This window comes from Phyllostomus hastatus, unplaced genomic scaffold, assembly GCF_019186645.2.
Source record: "Phyllostomus hastatus isolate PE091 unplaced genomic scaffold, TTU_PhHast_1.1 phas_scaffold_46, whole genome shotgun sequence".
Classification (NCBI taxonomy): Eukaryota; Metazoa; Chordata; class Mammalia; order Chiroptera; family Phyllostomidae; genus Phyllostomus; species Phyllostomus hastatus.
This window is the reverse complement of record NW_025334032.1, coordinates 24,461,850-24,489,142: the sequence shown is the minus strand read 5'-3', so window position 1 is coordinate 24,489,142 and position 27,293 is coordinate 24,461,850. Positions and strand designations below refer to the sequence as shown.

General features: G+C 46.8%; 1 protein-coding gene across 2 annotated transcripts; it reads right to left on the bottom strand.

Moving 5' to 3' along the window:
- Positions 1-509: 509 nt before the first annotated feature.
- On the bottom strand, positions 510-27,293 carry RAB11FIP1 (RAB11 family interacting protein 1). Of its 2 annotated transcripts, XM_045821337.1 has the most exons (6): positions 26,846-27,293; positions 13,069-13,508; positions 11,435-12,221; positions 8,798-10,678; positions 7,885-7,993; positions 510-3,667 (listed from the first exon to the last, which is right to left on the bottom strand). In XM_045821337.1, exons 1-6 carry the CDS (start codon positions 27,220-27,222, stop codon positions 3,449-3,451), a joined length of 3,813 nt encoding a protein of 1,270 aa, XP_045677293.1. In that variant the 5' UTR covers positions 27,223-27,293; the 3' UTR covers positions 510-3,448. The 2 variants fall into 2 exon arrangements, with proteins under 2 accessions (XP_045677293.1, XP_045677294.1); XM_045821338.1 differs by lacking the exon at positions 8,798-10,678.

The following is a 27,293-nucleotide window of genomic DNA, read 5'->3' as shown; positions in this document are numbered from 1 at the left end:
ATAAGGGGGAAATGCTAGGACAACAGATCAAAATAACAGTAGTTACCTCTTGGTAGTGAGGAATGTAGGATTTCTCTTCCTCCGCCCCCAAGCATATGTATAACATTAGAGAAATCTACAGACCAAGTGGGGGAACGGGGGATGGATGTGCTTCGTGAAAGGTGGGAACTCGATAAATGGGCCTTCCTCTTGCAGTTAAGGTTCAGCCTGAAAATGAATGTTTGGTATGCAAGGCCAGAAGCAGCTTTCACTTGGCTCTGGGAAAGCCCATGGTCGCTGCAGCAGGCCCAGATGAGGCGTGTGTCGTAGAGAAAGGCGTTCCATCCTCTGCAGGAGAAAGGGCACCGGGACCCCTGGGCACTGGGCAAGGCGTCAGCAGTAGGGATGCAGGTGAGAGATTCTCCAAGGGTGAGAAACTCACGGGCCGCCCACCCAGCACCACCAAGGGAAGCCATCCAGGAGGGCAGAGACATTTTTATTGCACCCATACTAAACCACAGACATAAATCTTTAAAAGGTAGTACCATTTTATTTAGTGTCATAGGAAATTTTCGGTTACTTCTTAAGAACAAAATCAGAGATATTCAAAATTCCCAAAGTAACAAAGCAGGAAAAAACTCTATAATCCAAAAACACTGGGCGATCCTTCGAGAGTCGGAGGGAGAGAGAAGTCAAGTTAGTAGCTCACATAACAGACACTGAGAAACCACAGAGTTGAGGTTGGTCTGGACACTGGGAGATTTCATTCTCCACCTAAGACAATTAATCTTTCAGCCCCGAGGGATTATTAGTAGTTCTAAAAAAGAGAGAAGAGTCAGCTGGGAGAAGGGACCCAGTAAGGAAAGATCCTGCATAACGTAACACTCAGTTGCCTCTGGCCCTTAGCACAGCATATGTCTGAGTGTCACAGACCTTCCTCCCTCGGTGCCCTTCTGGGGTCCCCCTGTCAGTGGAGCTGGGACCACACGCACGCACCCATTGGTACGTGCATGCAGGCACACACCTCTCGGGTCAACAGCTGCTCCACGTGGCCAAGGGCAGACTTTCTCCTTCGCCATTCTGCTGCCCTGATAAGGTTAACCCAGAGGAATAAAAGGGAAGGACAGGACACCTGTCAAAGTCCAAGGAATGAGATGACATGAAACAACCAAGCAAAGAGTTGACATTTTTTTCATGGAGCCGACCTCCAGTTGAAATTCACTGCCAAGTGTTTGGCGTTTAATCTGATGCTTCCCGAAAGTACTGACTGTTCCTTCTGGAGGCAGCTCGGCAAGGCCGAGAAGAGAGCCGCCCCTGCTTCTCCGGAGCACAGCCTCCGCCCAGGACCCATCCATTGGATTAGCATTCACAGCAGCTGGGACGTTAGCACTCGAGTCCCAGTTCTCCTACAGGTCGGGCACGGGTCTCCAGGCACAGGAGTCCCCGTGCTCCCGCTCAACAAGCCCTGCTAATGGCTCAGAGCAGGCTAAAGCTTTCCTTAGATAAATTCCTCCCCAAAGCAGAGTCCTCAGGGACGGTTATTAACTAATGACCTTCAGGCTAGCCACTTTGAGAGATACAGGAATACTGTAAGTTGAACTGTTTTCCCCCAGCAGTGGTAGAAACCAGACACCCTTGAAGTAAATTGTCCTTCATTCTCCAGAGTTCCCAAGTGGCGTTTCAGAGCACAGGAATTCGCTCCTCCGCCCAGACGTCCCTCTTACACAGCGCCCAAGGTACACACCCAAGGTCCTAGCAGCAACCTCCAAACCCAGCAGCCCCGCTGAACAGCGCGGATCTCCGCGCCAGCTCTTCAAGGGAGAAACCATTCAGAGCACGCCTGCCCCCCAGTGCACTTGGGTTATCACAGTCAAAATACATTTATGTCAAGTAAAAAACATGTTGCAGAACAAATATATACATGTACATTTTCAGAATTCAAGTGAATATACAATTCTCTTTGTAGGCATGTAAATAAGTTTCATAGCACTACAAAAATACAAGTCATCTGAGAAGTTTACAATGGTCCCCAGTACTGTAGGAATGAATTAAATAAAATAGTTATAGATAATTAAAAGCTAATTAGATAAATCAAGTTACAGTATCATCCTTCAGATTAAAGTGCTCCAATATCACTAAGGTTGAAGCAAACATGATTTTGAAAAGAAATTCTACTGCCAACAGTCTTGCCTCTTAACCTCAATATAACAAGAACACACAAAGAAGAGGCTCCCAGTTTAACACTTGCTAGTCCTGCCACCCTGGCCCACCCCAGCCCACCCCGGTCCACCCCGTGGGCTGGCGATAGTCCTCCCCCAGGGGGAGAGGTGGAGATCTGATGAGAGTCTGTCACAGCCAGGAGAAAAAAAAGGAGTAATACAGAACCCTTCTAATTCCAGTATTAGGTTACTAACAATGAAACTATCTGAGGAACCTGAGCTGGCACATTAAGAAGAGGACAAGTGTCCTAATTTTTAAAAATGTGTGTGTCAATCTAGTTTTTAAAATGCATCAATCCCAAAATAAGTATCATCTTCTTGCTCTTTACAATCTCATAACAAGGGAGAGAAATGCCAGGAAGAGGCGCCCAGGAAACCGGGGAGCTGAGGCACAGGGGCAGAGGTCACAGGAACCCCACTAAAATCGTTCCGTACCCGGTGCAGCCATTTCAGTAAGCACGTGGGGCGCCCAATCTCTCACCAAGGCACTGACCAGGCCATGCTAGCCAGCGGGGGCCCTGCTGTCATGCAAGGACTTGGACCAAAACCCCCCAAACTGAGTGCAAAGTGACTCTCATTCCCCTCGTTCTCTTACACTTCTCCAGGGCCTGAGGCCCTATACAGAGCACACTGTAAGGCTAGAAAGTAGTGGAAGCTGATGTTTAGAAAAGGCACCTTGTTCTAAATCTACAAGGCATGCTCAAAGGCTTTCCCTGCTCCAGTCCAATCAAGACCAAGTCTAAGAAGCCTGTGAGGTTGACGTGGTATCAAAATTTAGCATCTGCAGCCAAAAAGCCACACCTGAGCTACTCAACAGCCAAGAAAGGATGTGTAACACAGCACCTTCTCATTTCACCCCAAGCATTAGTGATGGGGGATACGTATTTTAGAATCTCAACATCAAAGAAAGGAAACCCCAATGTAGAAAATCTATTGATACCCCTGGCACCACGTGAATCTCTGGGCCAGGATCAGATCTTATGACCATGTCTTTGGTCCGGACATGAAGTATTTACAACATAAGGCACAGTGGCATTTAAAAATAACACCCTGGGAATGTACAGTAAGAGATTCATTGTAATAATTAACTGGGCTCCTGGCAGTAGGACTGACTCTTGCCAGATGACACACAAGGGAGATGGGGACTTGGAGCCTGTGTGCTAGTTATCAGGCACACAGAGTCCTTGACCTCGGGAGGAGGTGGAAACAAACGCACAGAAAAGTCTCAGTGTCGTTCGTTCGCCGGCCTTTCACATCTTTCCTGCCTTCTTGCCGACCTGAGCCGGAACTCGGAGGATGTTGGGGGTCTCTTCCATGACCCTGACTAGCAGGTTGTCGATGTAGTCCTCCAGCTCACGAACCTGGAACTCTTTCTTGCTTATTGTTTCCTTCTGTTTGAGGACCAACTGGATCAGCTCATCGTGGGTTAGCTGTGCATAAGCAAAAGCAGGGTCCGAGGGGGTGTATTTCTTTGGAGAAGAAAGAAGGGGGGAGAAAAAGAGATAAAGTCAGCAAAGAAGTCTAAATATCTAAGAGAAATACAAAAGAGGGGCTCAGTGACCGTAACCCGACGCTTGGGAGGTCAGAGTTCAGGGAGGTTCAATGTGCTCTCTGAGCTGGACGAACTAGAAACCACTGCCACACAGGTGATCAGACGAGCTTCGAAGACAGAGTGTCATCTGAACCAGGCCTTGGAGGTGAATTACAAGTAATTTCCTTCCCAGAAAACAGGAGTTTGTTTTTAATTATAAAGGGAACATTTGCTCATCATTGGAAATCTCAAATACGGAAGAAGGAAAAAAAATTATTACCTATAACTCCAACATATAACATTTGGGTCTCTTTCTTATTTTCCCTTGGTTTCTTTTTGGTATGTTTTACAACTTTAATATCACACAAAATATAGTTTCATAGCTTCTTTAACTTGCTATTTTGTGAGTCTTCTCCCATCAAATTTTAGCAAAAATTGCTGTTGTAATGGATGCTTAAAATTCCATTATATTTTAACCATCTCTCTCAATTGTATAATAATTGTACAATTGTATAATAACATTTTAATTAATATTTATTAACATAAATCTTGGTCATATCTTTAAACATTTCCTTAAGATAAATGCATAGGATTAAAAAGGCATACACTTAAGGTATTTCACACAAACTGTCAAACAGCTATTCAGTTTAGATTCTGTAATCCAAAGGGAAAAGTATGCAGGACTTTGAAATCATTAGATTCTAGGAATGTGATGACCTTAAAAACTATAAGACGATTTAGCATTATGGAAAGTGCGCAATGGCCATGAATGGGAAGAGATTCAAAGAAAATGCCCATTAGCTCAGAAACAACAGTGCCCAATATCACATATTCCCCCAGGATTTTTACATTGGGTTTTTCCCCACACAGTTGTAATAATAATGATGTACATTCAAATGGTGGCCAACTTTTTCCATGGGACAGATGATTTTCGGATGTAGCTGGCTGTATTATTTTTAAAGGGAAGTGTCAAAGCCACCTGAGTAAATAATATACCCCTAGTTATAAATCATCTATAACAGATGGAGGCCCTAAGAAAAATACCTCCCCCCAATCCAATATAGTAATGATTCAGCTAGCTTTTCATAGCTGTAACTATGCAATGTCTTTCTTTAACCTGTCTTACTTTGCAACATTCCAAAGAGTAATTCTTTTGATAAGTATTGTTTTTGCCTTAGTGCAAAGCATCTAACATATGGCCAGCCAAGAGCAGTCTCAAGGAAACTTTCGATATTTGCTCCAAGTATTTACTAGGTGTGGTCCAGGACCAAGAGCTTTGCTGCAGGCAGGTGGGGGGACAACAGCCAGGCTTCCAAAGCATGAGCAAACCAAGCAGCAGTTGCCTTTGTTTTAAGAGTTATTCTCTCATCAGGGCCAGGAGATAAGCCCCTGATCAAACAAGCTTTGAAGAGTAAATACATGGGGAGCCAAGGGTCTTTCTGGCCCGCTTCCTGAAAGTTAGGTGTTGTTTCTCTTTGGAGCCAAGCTGCATTCCACAGTAAAAGGAAGAGGACATGGGAGGTCACTAAATGACTTTAGTTTTCATCACCTTCATGCTGTTCTTTCGCCCAATTTCCTAGTAAATATTGTTAACTCCAGAAAGACAAATGCTGCCTCTTCTACCCAACCACAGAGGCCAGCCAAGCTGAGCTTCTGGAGTTCCAGCCCATGTTTAGGCCAGGGCTAAAACACAGTAGGTACATAGCTCTGGCTGCAGCTGGTAGTTGGGAGATAAGGCAAGATGGCTAGAAGAGGCTTACCTCTTTCCAGCCACAATTCATTATCACTACTCAATCTCTCTACCTGCAACTCAGATCTCCAGCTTCCAGTGAAACCTCAGCCCGGCCCCTGGTGGCGCAGGTACAGTGTGCTCAGAGGCATTAACCACCACCCGGCACTGTCAACATGCTTGCAGGGGGGAAGGAGACGTGAGCAGAAAGCTTTACTTTAAAAACACAAAAACTCTCTGACGTCCTAGAGTCCACGGGACTGTAAAATCTATGGCTGAATGAAGCTTCGAGATGCCATGAATAAAAATAAACTTTATTTCTTACAGACTACAGTCCCCAGGGGTCATTTAGGTAATTCCTCTCCACACATTTCAAACACAGTGCATCCTTGCCCACTAATGGTCACCAGTCACTCAGGAAGTCATTCTCCTCCAGAGCATGTGACAATGAGTCAAAGACCAGAGGTCTGCCACAGGGCAGGATTCTAAATCCTTCCGATCTCAGTACCAGGAAGGGCAGCATGCAGACACTCCAGGCAGAAATCATCTGGGAGGTTGATTTGTTTTTGTAGCCAGTTTTGTTTTGTTTTTTTAAATGTTAGCTCAAGGTTTTTAAAGAGAAGAGAGCCTCTAATTTAGCAATATTCTTCCAGGAAACTGAGCTTAAGGAAATAATCTAAAGGAAGGAAAAAAGTTCTATGCAAGAAATTGTTCACTGTGGTATTACTCATCTTGCAAAACAGAAAACATTTTGTAAAGTTGTAGAGCTGAAATTTATGTAATATTATTAACCAATGTTATCTCAATAAATTTAATTTTAAAACAGAAAACAACCTAAATTTCTAATAATTGGGAAATGGTCAAGTGAATATTGGCATAACCATTTCAAGAATAATTAAGTAGCAATGTGCAAAAAAGGTTAGGATGCACTATTGGGTGAAACATAACTGAAGAGTGTTTCCGTGCAGTGGATGGACCTGGAAATGGAAATATCACCACTTTGCAACCATCATATCCATCAACGGATGCTAAAGCCTGTGAATCAAAGGTTGACGAGGAACAGGATGTTTATACAGTCTGAAATTAATTCCCCACCCATTTCTTATTAATTGTAAAGGGAAAATTAGCAACTTCACACTTGAGAACCTGCGTGGACACCACCTAGACTAAGTCATTCCAGTTAGCACTGCCCTGGCAGGGTGGCTCGGCTGGTTAGTGTGTCGTGCCGGTTTGCCGAGGTTGTGGGTTCCATCTCCGTCACGCGCATCCAAGGATCAGCCAATGGAGGCATAAGTTAGTGGAACAAGACATCCATGTCTCTCTCTCTCTCTCAAATTAATAAGTAAAAATTTTAAAAAGAAATCAATTGTGGAGTTAACACTCCCATGGCTGCTACAAACTGATATAATGTGCCTGTTTATACAATACACTGAGAAGGACCCACTGTTTCTATAGTTAATTCCTGCCAAGAGTGTGTAACCTCAACCAAACCATGAGGAAGCACCAGGCAAATCCAAACTCAGGCAAATTCTACAAACAACTGATTTACACTCTTCAAAGATAGAAATGTCTTGAAAGACAAAGAAGGCCAAGGAACTATTCCAGAACAAAGAAGGCTAGAAAAAACTACACATAATGAGTGATCCTGGATTGGATCCTGGACTGGAGGGAAAAATTACCTTAAAAAGGACATTAGTGGGACAATTGGTGAAACTGGAATATAGACTATAAATGATAAAAGAGTATCACATTAATGTAAAATTTCTTGATTTTGATAAATATCCTGATCTTAGGACATTTATCCACACCGAAGTATTTAGGGGTAAGAGAGGCATGATATAAGCCACTTAGTCTCAAATGGTTCAGGAAAAAAAAAAACCTAAATATACAAAAAGAGAACAAAGCAGGGGTGGGGAGAATGAAAAAGCAAATCCAGTAAAATGTTACCAGTGGTGAATTGGGATGAAAGGTACATAGGACTTCTTTGTACTATTCTTGCAACTGTTTCAAAATTTGAAATTATTTCAGAATAAAGTTACAAAAGCTGCACATATCTGTGCAATGATTACAACTATAAAAATTTTATATCCTTGCCAAAAGATAAAAAAGGATATAGGACAATGAAAATATCTCATTTGAATGGGTCTGAGGGTGCATGACATCTTCTTGTTAAAGAGAAGTGCCGATGTTAATTGCATTGCTTGAGACACAACAAATTCAACAATAACCACATAACCATAAGGGAAAAGTATTACTCAGTGGCAGGTACAGGGACTTCCAAAGATTATCCAAAGACAGGAGATGCATGATTAAGTCACTCCTGGCGTTACCCACTGCCCGAGGAGCTGTATACAATGGTGATTCTAGATATAAGGGGGTTTTTTTAGATCCCTAATTAACACGTCCATTTCTTGGAGAAGACGTACCTTCATTATGGCTTCGTTGATCAAGTTCTCACTGATGATAGTGGCAGTTCCCAAGCTGGAGTTAGAAGTCTTGGTGGCTGTCGTGTTCATTGGCTTCACAGGATGAAGTCTAAAGAGAAGGGAGAAAGGATCCTTAGACCTTTCTGTAACCGCAAACTGAGACACTGCCCATTTCAAAGACGGCAGCCGGCCAGGAGGACAAGGGCGGAGAGTGGCGAGACGCTCTGTTCTCCTCTCCAGGCTAACACACGCCAACGTCCCTGAGGAAATGAAAGCAGTTGGCAGCGGGCAGCCATAGGCGAGCCAGCAAAGCACACCCCTGGCGCCAGGCGTGCTGACATTCCCACAAGCCCCTCGTCCTTGTCATCGATGTCGGGAGAACATTAAAGCCGATCTCTTATTTTGGGAGGCGACTGCAGCCTAGCACTCCACTGTGGGCGTCCTTGCAAAGCCTTCCGCTCCTCAGCAGTAAAGTAAAGAAGGAGTTCAGAACAAACATGCCAGCTTCACACTGGGCGGTGCAGAAAGGAGGCTTTAAAACACTGCTTGGTGCTACCACTCGACCTCAGTTGGCTTCTGACACTATTAAGACACTGGCTGTAGTACATCTATGCTATCTGAGGGATCCAAGTCTGACCGTGCAGAATCAGCCCTAAACTATTTTTGAAGGCTACCACTACATTCCTGCTACAAACACAGGAGTTTATAGCAAGATCGCTCTTGAGGTATTCCCAGCACAGGAGATAACCCTTTTAAAACAGGCCCGACCAGCAAAACAGGTGGGCGCCTGCCCCATTAGGGCATCCGTGCAGTTAGAAAGCCATAGTAACCTCCATAGCCTGCCATAATAACAGGCAAAAGGCAAAGCGGGGCACGGCTCACAGGTATGAAGACCATCTCCCCCGACTCTCACCTGTGCTTGGCTGACCCAGTTCCAGCTGAGACTGGATGTGTCTCCGAGGGTGAGACCCAGGCCTGAAGAAGCGGCTTCCTCTTGCCAGAATTTTCCACTTTACCAGGGAGGCCCTCTGCTGTTGCTTTTATTTGAGATTCTGCTGCACTGGTGTGGTGAGTGTCAGAGTGCGGATAGCTGGGGCAAGAGTGTGTGGCGGGAGAGGGCTCGGAAAAGGAGGGGCTGGAGACAGCAGAACCCAGGGCCGAGTCAGGAGGCTGCCTTAGCCTCCCGTTTCCCATCAGTTTTTCCTCCTCGCCATTGCCAGGGCCTGGCAGCTGTGTATCCGAGCCGGAGCTGCTGCCAAGATATGGTTTACGAATTCCTGAAGCTGCACTCTGCTCTGAAGAAGCCCTAACAGATGCTTCAGCTGCTTTCGACCTGAGGTCATGCAGGCTGCCCGTGGGCACCGCCAACCCGGCTGCCTCGCCACTCGGCACCTTCTCGGGATGGGCAGGCCAGGTGCTCGAAGACGAAACGCCCACTTCCAAAGTCACCACCTTCGCTGTCTCTCTGTCATCTTCCACCTCATCTACTCTCTCATCGTCTGACGTGACTTCAGGGATGGAAGGAAGGGTTAAGTCCAAATCAGCCGTGACTGGGGATTGAACATCTGAGGCAGACTGAAGGTCACTCATGGGATCAGATAACAGACCTTCATGGTCACTGGCTTTGCTCTGATTTTGAGCCATAAGAGTATAGTCTTCCTCAGTCCTAAAGAGTGGAATGTCTTTCCCTGGGCGTGGGTCACACACTGGGCCTTCTGAGACGCTCTTCTCATTAGAGAGGAAGGGGAGATGATCGGCCATGGCACCTGGCACACCGGAATCCAGCGGCCTGGGTTCAGGCACAAGTTCCCCCTCGGAGTCTTCTGCATGGCGCGGCTCAGCGGGCTCTCCGTCAGACACACTGCAGGGGGCGGCCCCTTCACACCTCAGCTCCTGGGTGCTACTTCCATCCTCCTCCACCCGTCCAGGGGACTTCTCCACCGCCTCTTCTGTAAAGAGCTGCTCGGAAAATGACACGTGCTTCTTGGGTTTTTTCCAGCCCTCATCCACACTCTGCCCCACCTCCTCATGTCCCCGACTCATGGAGTCGAGCGAGGAGGCCGACTCCCCCATTTGAAGAGGAGGCACTGCTGGTTTGACTGCGGAAGGCACTCCACCACCCCTAACTTTGTTCTCCTCGGAAGACCCAGGCGGACTCTCCAGGTCTGTGTTCAGCTGCATCGGAGGCTTCCTGGCTGGGCTTTGCATCCTGCCACTTCTCACTGAAAGGGCAGCTGTTACTTCCCAGGCCCCATCAGGTGAAGGGATATAGTCTTGCTGTTTTTGGGGGGGAAATCTCAGCAGTTCTTCTTGTTGCCCCATTTCAGGCTGCGTCAGGGGAGGCTTCTCTATACCATCACCACTCGTATTCTTCTCCACGTCTGTCTCCCTGGTCCTCCTCCCTGGAGACTCTTCTGACCCTTTACACACGGGAACAGGGGGCTGTTTGGGAAGTGATCCCAGGGCATGAGAAACAGTATTTGGAACTTGCGTTAAATTCTCCTTTCGCAACTCCGCTTTGAGGAGCAGAGGTGGTTCCTCAGAACCAGCCTGGCCCTGGTCGATGGAAGGCCAGCTTTTAATAGGAGTGGATGTGGAAACGGGAGCTGCTAGTGGAGGTGAGAAAGCGGAAAAGACAGAAGGAGATTCTGAGGACTGTGTCTCTGACTCAAGCCCCAGTTGGGAAGGGACAGGTATCTGACCAGAACGGGAAGGGAGAGCAGGAAAAAAGGGAAGCAAGTCAGGGGAAGAAGGAAGCCTGGCTGTGGGTTGAACCTCTGGAGACACTTCCAGTCTGCAAAAAGGACAAGATAAAATCTGCAGGTCAGTTGCAGATGCTGCAGGAGAGGCGGAAAACATGTAAAAAATACAGTCATTCAAAGGCGAGAACTTACTGTTATACTTGGGGCAGTACCTTAATAAGTTAAAAAAAGGAACACAACACCACTCAATATGCAAAAGGGACACTCGTTATCACCAAGCATATCTGCGACACAGTGGGCTCTCCAACAGAAGCAGAGAGACCCAGGTAGAGCGACAGCCTAGTTTCTTTTGGTGACACACAAAAAGCATCTAAAGGGTTCAAAGCAGTAAAAGATGCGCCACGAGCAACACGCAGATTTTGAAGAGCCACAGTCTCTGTGTGTCTGTGTGCATCTGTGTGTCCCTGTGAAATCAAAGCAAGCAGAATCTTAAAACCAAGCCTCTCCCACCCCAGACCACAGAGATGCTGGGAGGGAAGGTGAGTCATGCCGAAAAGCAGAACCGCCGGGGCTCACTCAGGCCCTCGCAACGAGATGCAGAGTAAACACAGAGAACTGTCACATGCACGCTCGAGAGTGAACCAAGCGTCTCTGATGACAGCAAACCAGTGCCACGGTGCAAGGGGGAAAGATAACATCAGCCTGGACAGGAGGTGTGTGAGAACTCAAACACAGGTCCTGCACACACAACCGAAACCTGGCATTTGCAACGTGCACCCCCCGGAATCTGCTGCACCCCGTGGCTTTCCCCTGGGTCTGATGATGGCGTGAGAAGGGCCAAGACTCACCGAGGTTTCACGGCTTTGGTCTGGGGAGCCCTGGCAGAGGTAACAAGCGGTGTCGGTTCGGGCTTGGGCCCTAGGTCAGCTTCCGGTTCTGTGAGCTGCACTTCTTCGAAGGGGTTCAGGGACTTTCCCCGCCCGGAGACGACGGCCGCTGCGTCCTCCTCTGGCCCCTTCACAAGGCCTTCCGCAGGCCCCGGCCCCTCCTCCCGAAGCACGCCTTCCTTCTCCCTCCCCGGGGGTGCAGTGGGGCCCTCGCCCTCGCTGCCCTTCGCCCCGTCCTTCTTTCCTGTCACCAGGGAAAGCAGGGAGGACTTCTTGTTCTCCTGCTTCTTGCTCTCTTTGGCTTCTTTCGCAGCCTCGGATCTCGCCGGGGCTGAGTTTTCCCGAACGTCCCCACCGACTGGAAGCCAGGAGGACGGCAGGGTCATGGATTTCGGAGAGGTCTTTGTGGAGGACTCCGAGAGCCGCTTGTCAGAAGACCCCGCGCCCGCTTCCCCGGGTTCCTTCCAAGCCCGGGGAGCCAGGTTCTCTGTGGACGAGAACAAATGCTTCTTCCTGAAGCCCTGCGGGGATGGGGAGGAAGAAGAGGCACTGTCCTTGGTCTCGGTCTTGCCTTCTGGCTGCTCCACGTAAACGTGGTTCCCATTGATACAGACGTTGGAGCGGGAAAGGGAGTCGTTCTTGGACCGCAGGCCGCCCAGAAAGGAGAGCCCTTCCTTCTTGGGCAGGCTGAAGTTGATCTGGTTCAGCTGCTTAGGATCTGCACTTACTGTTCTCTTGTGAGACATGACTGTGGGAAGAAAAACAAAGAAGAAAGGGAGTAAGTTAAACGAGTGGTTCAACACTTGGGGGAAGGGGTGGAATGTGTCCGTGTCTGAATACCTTTTTGGCTGTCACAACTATGTGGGGGTGTCCACTGGCAGCGAGCACACAGAGCCCAGCGATGCTCCCAAAGATCACACAATAGATGGGACAGCCCCCCCACAACGAAGAGTCATCTGGGCCAAACTGTGAGTAGTGCTGGAGCTGAGAAACCCTGCACTTAGCCAACAGAAAGGGCAGCACTCTTGGTAGAGTAGCAGGATCTGGACAACAGTAGGAATTTGATCATTGAAACTGCAGTTCAAGATACACAGTTAATTCAAAGTTCAGGGAACTGGATTCCTCAGCTTTTATGAGGGGCGTGTCCCATGACATTTAAGTCTAATAATAGGAGTTCAATAAATACCTGATGAATTAATGAAATATCAGTAATGTTCTATGGGTTCACCTTTAATTTAAAGGAAAAAAAAAAACAAAACCCTGGATACACTCATTCTGTGAGTTCCAGAAGTTTAAACTAATGTGCATCAGTTACAAAGTCAGGCGTTTTGGAAAAGGAATTTATACATTCCTAGAAGCCAGAGGGCTAAGGAACAGAGAAGGCTCCCTAACACAGACAATCCATCATCATGGCCACCACCGTCCCCCATCCCCATCCTAACCAATCACCATGTCATCCCGCCACTGTCGTTTTAGTAACTGAGAAGCTGAACTACAATCTTTCTCTTAAGATGTGTTTGTCTTTTCTCCCGCAAAGCAAAGGCAGCTAAGCCGAGGAAGAGAGGCCCAGCAAGGAGGAGGCGGCGGAGGCTCACCGTCCGAGGCAGAGGAGGACTCATCCTCGTCGTTGTCCTCCCAGCGGGACTGGAAGTCTCCAGGACGCAGCAGCACTTTGTCTGACTTTGACGTAGGCAGGACGGACATGGACTGGGAGAGCGGCGTTTTCTGCAAGTTAGACTTGGAAAACAAGGTCTTAAGCTTTGACTTCTTTTTCTTGTCTTTCAAAGGTGACTCATCATCACTGTCGACCGAAGGTGATGTGCTGGGGACGATGGCTGAGGCGGTGTCTGAGGCGCTGTCCTTGTTCTTCCCCTTCATCTTGTCCTTCAGTTTCCCAAACGGACTCCGGGACTTGTCTTTCATGGAAAGGTCGAACATGCTGGCGGTCATGTTGTTTCGCATAAACTGGATGTCAACCTCAATTTCTCCTCGCTCTTTCTCCTTCTTTCCTGGCTTGGATTTCAAGGTGTACCACCTACAAGGAGAAAGGCCGAGAGGTTACCTTAGGGCTGAAGAGACTAAAACAGTGTTCACAATCCCCACTAACTGGCCTTTCCTCTCTGCAGTCACCAGTCTCGCACACAAACACATTCTTGTGCTCTCTTCTTTGGGGAGACAAGACTGGGGTGGGGGATGAAGAAAGAACTTGTAGTAGTTTTATTTCTGAGGCACCATCCACTAGGCAAAGAGAAGATCTGATTCTGTACTCAGCGTATCATCACCTAATATCTTAAGTTAATAGTATTATGTCTAAAAATAAAATAAATAAACACTCCATCAAATCATGTCCTATGACTGGTGGCATTTTCCTTCAACGGGGCGAAAATGCAAAGATCGTACACAAATACACAAATAGTGAAGAAGACAGACTGCAAACTTACAAGTGAATCTCGGAGAAAAGCAAGAGCTTATAGAAAGGTCCCTGCCAGAGAGTCAGGGGAAATGTAAGACACAGTAAAGACATATAGAGATTCTATCTGCACGAGGCAACTCGAGCAGTCAGAGGCAAAGAGGCAGAAAGGGGAACGGCGGTCACAAGAGGTGGAGGGCGCAGTGAATGGGGAGTTAGTGTTTAGAGGGGATCTAGCTTCAGTCACGGCAAGTAAAACAGTTTTGGAGATGGGCGGCGGGGATGGTCGCACAACAACGTGGGTGTGTTCAACAGCACAAAACTGTGCACCTAAAAATGGTCAGAGTGGTACATTTTGTTATGTAATTTGTTTACCACAGTGTTTTTAAAGAGAAAGACTGAGAGGACGCATTCTTCCCTAGCTTAATAATCAGGGGGGAAAAAAGGGGGAGTACTTCAAACATTACTCAAGTATTTCTCTTGGTCATTTGCAAACCACTTCAAGATATGGCAAATGATATATCACTTCGACTCCACTGAAAGACCAACTTCAGAAAAAGGAGATCTGCCCACGTCATTTTCCAGCTGATGAAACTGCAAGAATGTGAACAGCATCCGTGACAGAACACACAGCTCCAAGTGCGTGACCTCCTGACAGCCAGCCCCAGGGCCACCTTCACAAACTGAGAACCCAGATCTGACTTTCTTTTCAGTGACCTATTTAAGAGCTGAGGGCCGTGGGCTTTAAGGAAATGATGGTTTTGCCCAAACAAGCACAATTTCCTCTTTCACGTTCAGCCTGCCGTGCTCACAGGGCAGAGCACTGCCCCCACTGGGGTAGCCGGCCCTACCCGTAAAGGAAGGGAGCAGAGGGAAGTAGAAATCGAACACTTAAGCACCACTGCAGCATACCTGGCATGCACACACGGAGAAACATCCTCGGGTAAGTCTCGCAAGAATGACATCTCTTTATCTCTAAAATGAGGTCTTCTACCCGTTTGACAGATAAAGAGATCGAGCCCGCAAGTGAGTACGTGGTGCTGCAAGTGCTAAGGGGCCCAGTGGGCTCCGAACCGGCTCCGCTCCGCAGAGCCCCCGTCTCTCTCGCGCACCGAGACTCCTGCCTGCACCCTCTCCTCACTCGTCTTCCGTGGGCCGCCTTCCGAAACACGCAGAGAGGAGGGCTCGAATCTAAACTCTTTTCAGGGAAAGTTTCCGCTTCTAATTTAAACGTCCTAAGATCAAAGTAGAAAGGGGAAAAACTCCCCATAGCTTGCCATTGATCCTAAACCATAAGCTTTCGTCAGGCCCAGTGTACAGAGCCATCAAGAGATCTTAACCTGCATTATCAACATCCAGCCAAGATCTGAGAAAATGACGTGAGCTCTGATTTTGGACCTTGAGGAGAAATCTTGAGTTTGTGGTTTTTGAAACCACAGTCCAAGGCTGGAGAGGGAGGTGGGGCACCGTCCTGATGGACAACGGGGCCTCTGCCGGGCCAGGGTCTGTCCAGAGCGTTCTCCAGGGCCTGGCCTGGAATCGTTTGCATATTTCTGACTCAGATGTTGAGAGGATTATTTGTACTTTTCTCTTCTGACAGTCATGTGCTAAATGGTAGCCTTGGTGATGGAGGGTGGCTAACTTTTGTAAATACCAGTTGTAGGCACCTTGAAAAGCGGAAGTTGATGAAGCTGAGTGTAAGGGGCTCAGATGACCACAGCAGCCACAGCAGAGAGTGTCACCTCCCACCCAGGGCATGTGGAGACAGGACAGACCTTCAAAGAGTACTTGACAGTTCTGGGGACCAGGCCCGCCTTTCCGAAAATATCAGTGCCTGAGGGCTGTTTACTTTGAGCAAATCTCCAGCCAACTCTAGAATCCTCCCTGAGGGCCTATTATCACCTGATGCACAGGTTCAATCCCCAGGCACTAAAGTGGGATTTGTTTTGGAAATTTCCAACACCATCAGGAGGTATGAACAGGCCCCTCACCAATGGGTCCTGTCTGCTCATTTTCACAAACAAACCAAACGCCAAGTAGCCAAGAACAGCCATCAGGCTATTTAAGAAGGTAAAGAGCAGACAGAATCAGAGGCAGGTAAGCATCCCATGCAAATGTGCAGAATTTTTAAATACCTGCGCTGGGTTTATTAGTATCTGCCATGAAGAAGTAACAAACAGCTTGAGCTAAAGCCGACCCTGTGCTGGGTTTATTAAAGCCAGAGAGGAAGATGGGAATTGTTTCTCCTATTATCAATATCATCCAAGGGATATTACATAAGTATAATTTGATAACAACAGTGGAAGTCATGATCCATAAATCACCTTATGGAATCCCCAACCAGAACATGTAACTGGGATTTAATATTTAAAACATCAATTCGATTTTAAGTGTTTCTGTTCATTTGCGTTTTAAAAAGATTTTATTAATTTAGTTTTAGAGATAAGGGGAAGGAGGGAGAAAGAGAGGGAGAGAAAGACTGATGTGAGAAACAGCTATTGGTTGCCTCTCCTACACGCCCTGACTGGGGATGAACCCACATCCCAGGCACGTGCCCTGACCAGGAATCAAACTGGCGACCTTTTGCTCTGCGGAACAATGCCCAACCCACTGAGCCACACAGGTCAGGGCTCGTTTGCTTTTAAGTTCACTTAATTCCAGCACCTTGCAGTGGTTCATAAATATTAAAGCATGGCCACAGAGCATGTGATGTCAGCGTGGGTGTGTTCAGCATTACCTTTCACGTAGGCCCAGAAACCTTGCATTATCTCAGAAATCAGGGCTGGGTTCCTAGTCCAAAGGGCAGAGAATAGAAAGAAAGCCATAATCCCAATGTAGCAAGTTTATTTTTAAACCCTGTCCTGGGAAAACCCTGAAACCTATCAAAAAATATCAAATGATCCCTTCCATAAGCAAATAATGATTTTTACCTATAATTGAAATTCAGTTCTTCAAAACTTAAAAGGATCTCTGAATACATAAGAAGTGACAGAAAACTCATATAAACTATATTTTTTAAGTAACAACAGGCATAGGCTAAAAGTTCAAATCATACAAAATGGTGTAGAAAACTGCATTTAAGTCTACACTTCTCAAAAGAAGCCTTATTAACAGCAGTAGGAAATGTGAAAAAGCATGAACTGGGCAGAGGAAGGAAAGGGGCAGGACGCAGGACCCCCCACCCCATTATTCCCAGTGGCCAGGTCGGGAGCTACTGCCCAGATGTGCACTGTCGAGTCTCCTGGGCTTTGCCATGGCCATTTCGAGAACAGATGAAACCATCCAGCCATGCCCAATTCTCAGGGTTGATCTGCCTCCGAACGTGGAGTTTCTCAAACACAAGCGGATCCCAGGGGCCTTCCCGCGGAATGCGGAATGTGAACGCGGCAGGGTGCGGGCAGTGCAGCTCCTGCTCTGGGGAAACAGGAGGCGCCGCGGACCAGGGACTGCACTTGTGAAGGACTGACTGGTATGTCTCCAAAACAATCTTTCTGCCGATGAGGCAAGCATGTTTTCCCCTCAAAACATTCCTGAGGGCAGACTCGGAGGCATGATGGTTTTACATGCTGGGCACTGGAAACACAAAACGAAGAGGCCAGGTTCTGCCCTAAAACACTTAACTGGGGGGGGCAGGGATGGGGTGGAGAGTGAGCTCACAAATGTCACAAAGTGTCTGTGGCACTGGCACAACTGCTGCCTTTTCTTTCTACCTCTGAGGCATGAAAAAATAATTACATATGAAAAGATCCTATCATTTTATCACAGATGAGAACTCACACGCAAATACAGTCGGTCAGCAGCTAGCTTAAACCCCTAGGGGCTACAAGAACCACCTACTTAGGGATCCAGCAGAATGAACTAATACTGTATCCTCGGACTGGGCACAGAAAAGGCAATGCAGAGGAAGATCCCAGCTCACCAGTTAGCGCAACATTTCAATGCGTTTGTTTAATTTCAAGGGAGCCGCGTCTATGGGTCCAGCTGGGACTCGAGGGCTAGTGGTGGGCTGCCTGTTTCCTTTCCCTCTGCAAAATCTCACCCGTGACTTGCAGCATGCGTCACCTCCACCATAACCAAGCAACGTGACTGTGCATCATGACCCAAGGGATTACGGCCCCAGGCCAGGGAAGACGCAGGAAGATCAAAACAGCACCTGACGTGGTGTTTTGAGACAGAGGACACATTCATCTTTCTCCAGTGAAGAAATTTTTAAAAAGCAGTTCCTTAACTGTCTTCCCCAGGAAATAAAACTAAGGCTGAAAATCATGTGAGGTTAGCAGCTGCGGACACCTATGAGGGTTCTGCAAAGGAGTGACGGGTAAAATGTCCAGACTCTGCTCTTGGGAGCCCAGGAGCAATGCACAGCAAACAGGGACAGAAATGTTTATGACCTATAAAACATGTGCGGTGTGTACCTTCCAGAAGCTAAGTAGTTTAACCAGTTTGTCATTGACCAAGGTGGCTGGTCATCATGACCTAACTCTGAATATGGAATTACCAACCAGCCAACTCCCCTGCCCAGGAGGGCCTTCCCCTCTGCCCACTGTCAGCTGCTGGGAAGAACTGGTAAAGCACAACAGCAGCAAATAGATCATTTTTTACCCTCATTTTAGCCGCTCTAGCAGTACCAAAAGGCTATCTGTAGCTTCCAAACTCAATTCTAAAAGTTGGCAAGTGACATGGTATAGAAAAAGCAGGTTGAAAATGATTTTTAGTCCTTTCTATATTACTTGCTCTACCGACATTCTGTTAGGAAGTAATCAAAACAGGTTATAGAAACATTTTAAATTTTTTAAAAAAACTGACTCACACTCATGCCAATCCAACCATTATTACCTTTTAAAGTATTATCTTGAAGTCTTTTTCCTGCACATTTTAACAGTCACCAGCTGAGAGAGTTCAGGCAAGTTACATGACCTCTCTGTGGCTCAGGTCCTCCTCTGAAACAGGGTAAAGCGCCTACCTCATGAGGGTGTGAAGAGTAAGTGGCTTCATACATGTAAAGGGCTTAGAACAGTGCCCGGTATTAATAAGCACTCAGTAAGTGCTAGCTGTAATTATTACTCAGTTGTAGCCAAAGTACACATGTGATTCTGTTTGCAGTGTGTTACAGACTTCATCATCTTGCAGTCTCCATACCCGTCATTTGTAATGACTGTGTGAGCTTCTGTGAAGTGCATACATTCCCCAGTTTCCCCATTCAGATGGCTCTCCAAAGGGAATTTAAGATATCTTCAGTTCTGACTGACTAGGCATCCAAGCATCCATTAAATAACAACAATTTGCATTTGAAGAGGGTAAGAAAAGACTCAATTACAAAATTAATTTGTATTACACGATTTCCAAAATTAGAAAGCATATAGGGATTTTAAAAATACCATGATCGGTGTGTATTTTCTATAACTTACCAAGAGGTTTAGTTAATAGTCCTCAGGGTTTCTACACAGGTAGGACAGACCTGAAACAGAGGGCTTCCAAACTATTTCAGAGATATGCCAAGATGGCATACTTCACTGAAGTATAAGGTTCAAGACATGTTTTCTGAGTTGAAAGCAATATTAGACTCCTTGTAGGTAAAGACTAAAGGGAATAGCAAGCAACAGCATTTCAACATTCTCTAAGAATTAGAAAAATTAATGCACTTTTAACCATGTAAGTCCACCCTTGCAATCATTTACTGACCAACTTTTTTACTTGATTGTATCTCAAAAAGCCACAAATGTTAATATTGTACCACCAGATCAGGTGTCTCACCTCCAGCTCACATGTAAATGCCACTGATGTATTCTATTTGGTCTGAACGGTGTCATGGCAACCACGGGGTCCTTTATCACTCATGCAAAGAGATTTTAAGGATGGAAAAAGAGAATGCAATGTTTTGGTTCACCATCTTTTGACCAGGACAAAGAGAAACAAACTCCAGCAAGACAAACATTAAAAACATTCAGCCTACTCTCTACCCCACAAACAGATTCACACACTCCTGTCTATGAGAGTTCCTGGCAAAGAGGCAGAGTATTTATGATTTATCTTGCAATCAAGGGAGCAATCCTGTTTTCACAACCAATGACTAGTGAAAATGAAAAGTGCCATCAATTCTGGCTGGTGTGCTTCAGCAGATTGAGCACAGGCCTGCGAACCAAAGGGCCACCAGTTTGATTCCCAGTCAGGGCACACGCCTGGGTTGTGGGCCAGGTCCCCAGTAAGGGGGCGCACGAGAGGCAGCCACACATTAATGTTTCTTTCCCTCTCTTTCTCCTTCCTTTCCCTTCCCCTCTCTCTAAAAATAAATAAATAAAATCTTTAAGAAGAAAAAAAGAAGAAAAGTTCCATGAGTGTAAAAGGAAAACCCGGCAGGACTGGTGCTGTGGCGGGCCACACCCTTGAGGAAATATCCCAGGACCCAGCCTACTGCTGGTCTCTGCACACAGGACACCATTCTTCCTGACCACAAGAGGCCTTTTCAGGCTAGACTTTCTGGAAGCCTTAATTGTTCTACCTAGGTTAGCCATGTCCATTTTAATTAAAGAGCACTTATTTTTAAAAGTGAAGTATGCAGAGCAGCCACACCTCTAGACACATTTTTCTAGGATTTCTTATAAATGCTTTCCCTCCTCTCCATTCAGAGGCCAACATTCAGGAAAAGACACTTAATTACCATTGCCTTTTCTCTCTCCACAAGCACATTCCTAAATGTGTCCCTGGGGGGCACCCTGGAGACTAGCACGTGATTTTTTTTTTTCTAACAGATTATCTACATACAGACTTCTCCCTGAAGGAAAGGAATTTCTTTTCTCATTAGTGACTAAAAGTGGTTCCTTTGCCAAAAGCATCATTAGCCAACAAGCTGCAGAAGGCAACCTGCTGCTTCAATGTTCAGAAAGAGCACAAACTGGGGAACTGAAAAAGCAGAGCTTTAGCCTCGCACTTCCGACACCTCTAGTCTTTAATTCCCCGGACTGAATGTAAGGTTTAACCATTCTCCATGTCCACGCAGGCAAACACGCCTGCCCGTGCCTAAGGAACTGCACAGGCACACGCACACACATGCGCTCACTCTCAGAGACCGTGAGCTCTGAGATGGGCCACACAGCAACAACGAGACCAAAGTTGCCCCTGACGAGGGAGAAGCAGATAAAAGCCAGGCGTGGTCTCCTCTGGGGCCAGCTGGGGCATCAGGTCTGACCCGGGCCACCTGAAGGGGAGCAGAAAAATCATCCTGGCAGCGGGCTTACTTTCTTCAGAGGCAATACAAGAGCCCGACTGTTGATTTTGTCGGAATTCCAAGGCCTGGGAATTCAGAGATCTACACCAGACCCAGAAAGAGAGGCCACCCAGGGAACTGCTCTGGGGTGAAGATAAGGCCTAAAACGACCTCCCATCACACTCTCCACTACGGTTAGGGTTTCCTAATCCTTCTGGAGCTAAACCAGAGCTAATGTCCCTCCAAAAGTACAGAGTGAGAACAGTTTTCTAGGACGAATGGCAATTAAAACGTAAGTATTTTAATAGATCTAAGATTATTGTTAAAGAGGAGGAAGAGTGATATCAGCAAATATGTTTGAGCTGATGGCATTTTAATCAGCACATGTATTGCTTTTAAGGTAATTACAACACTTTTGAGTTAATAACTACAATTAAAATGACAGATACTATTTATAAAAACCTTCCCACTGATGGCAGCTATAGACATACAATAGAAGTCTGTAACCAAAAGGAAGTTTAAGCAAAAGGGGGAAAGCACAGGTCTCTTGTACACTTACATACCCTAATGTGAAAAAACGTTTAAACGGTTAGCTTACTTGCCTCCAGAGTTTTATTTTCCATTTATGGGTTTACTTTTCCTAATGTTACATATTATTTTTCCCTTTTCTTAGTCCTACATTCCTCGAAGTAGTGACTTCATCAGCTGTGTTGGAACACACCAGTAGAACTATACCAGCAACACTATTACAAAACAAAGACCTGGCCTGTATTAAAACTGTAAATACTTGAAGACACACATATACACACCCTAGTTTTAATTGTGTTTCCCACTAATGCACTCCAGCAGCAGACTCAACTCAACTCACGGGTGTCACTGCCCAAAACTGTCTTGGTGATGGTGACCTCACCCTAGCGCAATGACTGTTGGGAAAAGAAAGCAGCCCTCACTTCCTGGTTCATTGTCAACAGCAAGCTCTCCTATTTCATTTGTTCATTCGCATCACTTCCTCTCACTCGCCCCCACCCACATCCAATCCATCACAAGCCATACCATCTGAGCCTCCAGAGTATCTCTGAAATCCACCCACTTCTGTCCATCTCCACAGCCATCAACCTAGTCCAAGCCACCAACATTGGTCCCCTGGATTACTGCAGTGGCCCCCTATTTTGTTTATTTGATTCCAAACTACGCCTGCTGCAAAGCCATTCTCCACCCAGCAGCCACAGAGATTTCTGAGCAGTGGATTACACCACCTCTATGCTTTTAATACTCACTGGCTCCCACTGTTCTTCAGTAAAGCCCTCAATCTACACAATCTCTCCAGCTACTGCAGGGCCTTTGCACAAACTGGTCCCCCCGCCCCCGCATCAGCCCTCCTTCCCCTACTCATCACTAGAAAAACTCCTTATTCTTCAGGTCTTTGCCTCAGAAAGGCTATCTGCGATCTTCTTTAAATCATGTCCTTCCCGCTCTTTTCTCTTATGAGAACCTGTTCTCTTCCCACACAGTACTTACCATTATACACGATTATTTATTTACGTGTTCATTTGTTTAATGCCTCTACCCTCCACCATCACCACCACCAGCCGCCCAAGGCTCCGAGCTTCCCGAAAGCAGGAATCGCATTGGTTTCGGTCACCATTGTTTACACTGTATACCCAGTACCTGGCACATAGTAGGTGTTAAACAATATTTATGAAAAGCATGGATAAACTTTAAGGACAAAGGGGGAAAGGCAGTTAGAACTTTCCCCATGCTAACTGAATGTTTTACAAATAAAATTATCATCACATCATACCATGAAAAGCACAAGGGAACATCTGTAATAGCTCCAGAAAAATGGCTCTGAGGGAACGTCCCCCTTCCTGGTCACTTCACTGCATTGCCACGAGCAGGTTGGGGTTCGTCCCAGAGCGGACAGACGGCGCTCTTGGACTCTGAGCTACCAGTTTCCTATGTGGAGTGGGAAGGGACTGGGACTTGGGCAAGAGGTAGGAGGGTTTCCAGTAAGGCCCAATGGTATCTTTAAGGGGAATCCCAAGAAAGGAAAGCCTTACCCATGTTGCTCAAATGTTCCATTCTATTACAAACAACTGAAGAGTATGCCTAGGAAACCTAAAGGTATAAGCACATATACCGACTGTTTATAGTTTGTGAATTATACATCTCTACGGTCTTCTAAGTCATTTCTCTGCATCCAACGCTCCCAGAAAAACAACTCTCTTTATTCCTCTTTAATGACCCAAATTTGCTTTGGCAACTTATTACAGCACCCTTCTACACTTAGTCCTTCAACGTAGTGAACCTTTATAAATGCCCGAATCCTTTCATATACAACAAAATTCCCTCTCAAAGCCTAAACGGATAGAGGAAAATGACTCTCCACCACTCACTCATTCTCTTCCTGTCTGGAAGACGATTCCAGGATTAAGTTTCAGGAGAGTTACACAATGGCCTTCCAGTCACCAGCCTGAATATTTATTTTAATCTATCTTCAACAGGTAATTCCCCCAAATTGTGTTGCTCTCAGTATCCTAAAAAAGTTTTTTTAATCAGTCTGGAACCCAAACCACACTCTCGTGGAGACTAGAGAACTGAGCAGAGACCCCTACCTGTTAGTCACCTGGTTCTGCCTCTCAGATGCATGTCTCTTTTATGACCGTTGTATGAACCTTGGAGGCTCAACGGAGTCCCAGCCGGGGCCCCAGGTCTTTAACAGATGCGTGTAAGTGTGAAACCAATTCATTCCTATTTCTTCTTCAGTAAAGGGGCCACATGTGCACTCTGCCCTACTGAATGTACCCTATCCTACAGGTCTGCCCCTGTTTGGTGTTTTTAAAATGTGTCATCACACTAAAGTCAAGGCCCGCAGAAGCTGAGTCATTATAAAAAGCATATTCTCTTGACTCCTCGAAGACAGGATAGATGAGGGCTTATCAAGATAACAAATGCACACATCAGCACAGTCAGCTCTAAATGCCTTGACCTGCAGCTTCTCGGCCCATGACGAAAGTCACACTCTATAGCAGCAATCTCCTCTGCTAGAGATGAACACACGCACATATACACAGACCTATAGACCAAGATAGGAGCTTTTGTTTTGCTTTATTTTTTAAAAGATTTTATTTATTTATTTTTAAAGAGAGGAGAAGGCTGAAAGAGAGGGAGAGAAACATCAATGTGTGGTTGCCTCTAGCACACCCCCAACTGGGGACCTGGCCCACAACTCAGGCTTGTGCCCTGACTGGGAATGTAACCAGCGTCCCTTTGGTTCATAGGCTGGTATTCAATCCACTCAGCCACATAAGCCAGGGCATGAGCTTTTGTTTTATTTCTGGTTTTCAGTGTCTGAGGTAGAGTCAAACCATTAATAACTAGCTCAAATTACTTCCTAGCCCAACCAGTTTGTTAAAATTCCACCTTTCATTCTCCAAATCTTAGTTCTCTTGAGGGCCCAGGCCTCAGACAATTTGTTTAACTGGGTTCCCCCAGCACCTTGGAAAGTCCCAGGAAGTGATAGATGGAAAGCTTGTAGTTTCACCTCCTACTAGAGAAGCAAAGAAGCCTTCGTTTGCAGTTATTAAAAAAAAGAAAAAGCCCATCCACTAAGCACCATTTTTCCTACAAGCTGATATTGTGACTCAGTGGTAATCAGCTCATATAATAGAGATAGAAGTGACCACCTCAGTTTAGGGTTACATTGGAGAGGATGAAAATGAAGATGCAAAGACTAAACCCTTCCTGAAACAGGGAGCTTAGGGGGGTTTTCTTGCCTCACAAAGCAGTACCAGAACTTTTAAAATCTATATTAATCCAGGAACCCAGAAACAGCTTACAAACATTAATTAAGTTGGGCAACGAGCTCCATTCATAAATAGGGAAACCTGGGTGTTGAGAAATCAAGCAGCCTGAAACCCAACAATGAGTCAGGACCAGTGCAGGTACCAGACAGGGGAACATGGAGTCCCCATCTCTGGCAGGGAGATGCACTTTGTCTTTCATGACAATAAAATGTTCCCATAAGAAACAGATGATAATATCCACACATCTTGGGTTGGGACCAAACAAAGAGCCGCTAATGGCGCCCAGTTGAAGTTGAAAAGGAAGCCAACCCAAGGCCCCTGATGTCATTTAATAAAATGAAAAATGAGCATGGCTTCAGCCCCTCCTTAGCAAAGACACTAATCACCTTATGGCTTGTAAGCTAATGCCAAGAAGATACCCCATCCATCCTCACCTCAAGGCTCTCTGTTTTTATCTGATTCGAGTTCAGAAATGCCTATTCATCTTTGGCCAGATAAGCAAATCAGGTATTATATTTGCAAGCATGCACGCTGAAATTGGACCCACCCTACAGAAAAAGGAGTCTGGTAACATCAAACCCTCTAGTTTTTCCCGTCTCCTTCACAAGGTAAAGTTAAAATACTGTCTACATTTAAAACACAAAATGTGAATCAGCGTGCTTCATAAACTGTAGGGGCTAGGTGGCAACAATCCTGGCTTGCATATGTAAGTTCCAGCAAGTAGTCAAGAAAGCTAAGTAAGATTAGCTTTTGGTATACTAGATGTATAATCAAATGTTCCATTCCAAACACCTAGGAAAGAGAACAAAAAACTGGGTAAAATCTTGGAGTGAACTGGGTTTTGCCCAGCTTTCCCTGCAGGAGTGAGATACCCTTGACTGGGAGCTACAGGTGAACAGCCATCTGGTGGGAGCAGGGCCAGGGACACAACTTGACAAACTCCAAAGAAAAACAACGCCTACCTCCCAGCTGAGCTTGGCCAAGGGCAGAGCCTGGCTCCAGACATCACTGGGAAATTCAAACTAATTTGGAGCCCAGGCAAACAGGGTTAATATTTTTTTTGGTCTGAAGGTTAAGACCAAACTGTTCTAGCATTCTTTGGGGAGGAGAGGGGGGAAGGGAGGGCCAAATTCTCTTCCGGAATCCCTTAGGCCAGGGTAAGGTGGGGGTGGGAGATAGCCATCACCAGGCAACCCGCACTCCCATTCCCCGCCCTCACCTCCACCCACCCCACACTGTAATACCCCTGTTCCGTCCCTGGATGAGCCTCTAGAGCCAGGGTGTCAGTGGGTTTCACTCCCCCAGTTAATCCTCTCTGTGCCCTGGTCGAGTACAGTAAAATACCTAGGAAGCTTTCCACATAATTAATGCGTATATCAAATGTACACAGTACTGGATTATGGGGAGGGGGAGGGGGAGGGTCATCAAGGAACATGTTTAATGGACACATGGACAAAGCTAAAGGGGGGCAGGATCGAGGGGGGATGTGGGGATGGGTGGGGTGGGGGGGAAGTGAGGGGGAAATAGAGACAACTGTACTTGGACAACATTTTAAAAATTAAAAAAATAAATATACACACTAACTACACTACAGGAATTCATGTATTTTCAGCCCACATGTATTTTCAATTCATCAAAAATTCATGAAGTGCTTACTAAGTTCCAGACGCTGAGCGAGGTCTTGCCGATTCAAAATCGCCCCAGGTACCCCTCCCAGCTTTCAGAGCCCACACACTAGGAGAGCTGGAGCGGGACAGCCGAAGAAGTTGAAGCTAGGTGAAAATGCTACTATTGCTCCAGGGAGGGATCCCTTTTGAACGGTCTCTCCCTGTCTGTCCTCTTGAGACAGCAGCGCCGAGACGGCCCGATCACTCTAAACGGATCTAAGCTCCCAGGCCACCCCGCACTCCCCGCGCCCCTGCTCCGGGTCCTCTCCCGCGGCCCGCACTCACTGCGTCTTCCGGCGACCCTGGTTTTGATGCAGGTCCCGCAGGTCCACCTCCGCGCGGCCCAGGAACTTGTCGAGGCCGAGCAGCGCGCGGTGCAGCACGGTCAGTTGCAGGGTGACGGCGGCAGCGGGAGCAGCCCCGGCGGACAGCAGCGGCGGCAGTTCGAAGGTGGCCTCCTCCCGCCACACCGGCGCACCCAGGCTGCGCTCCGACACCGAGGTGGCGTACTTCTCCTTGCCCACCTGGATCACGGCGTACGCATCGCTTGTGCCGCCAGGGCCCTTGGCCCTCAGACCCCGCGCCTGCAGCACCGTCACCTGCACGTGTGTTGGGGACCACACGGTTCCCGGGCCCCGGCCCGCCGAAGCCGCCAGGGACATGGTGACTGCGCTGTAGTATACACCAAAGCGAGAAGATCGCCGCGACTCGCGGCCTCTACAGCCCGCCCCAC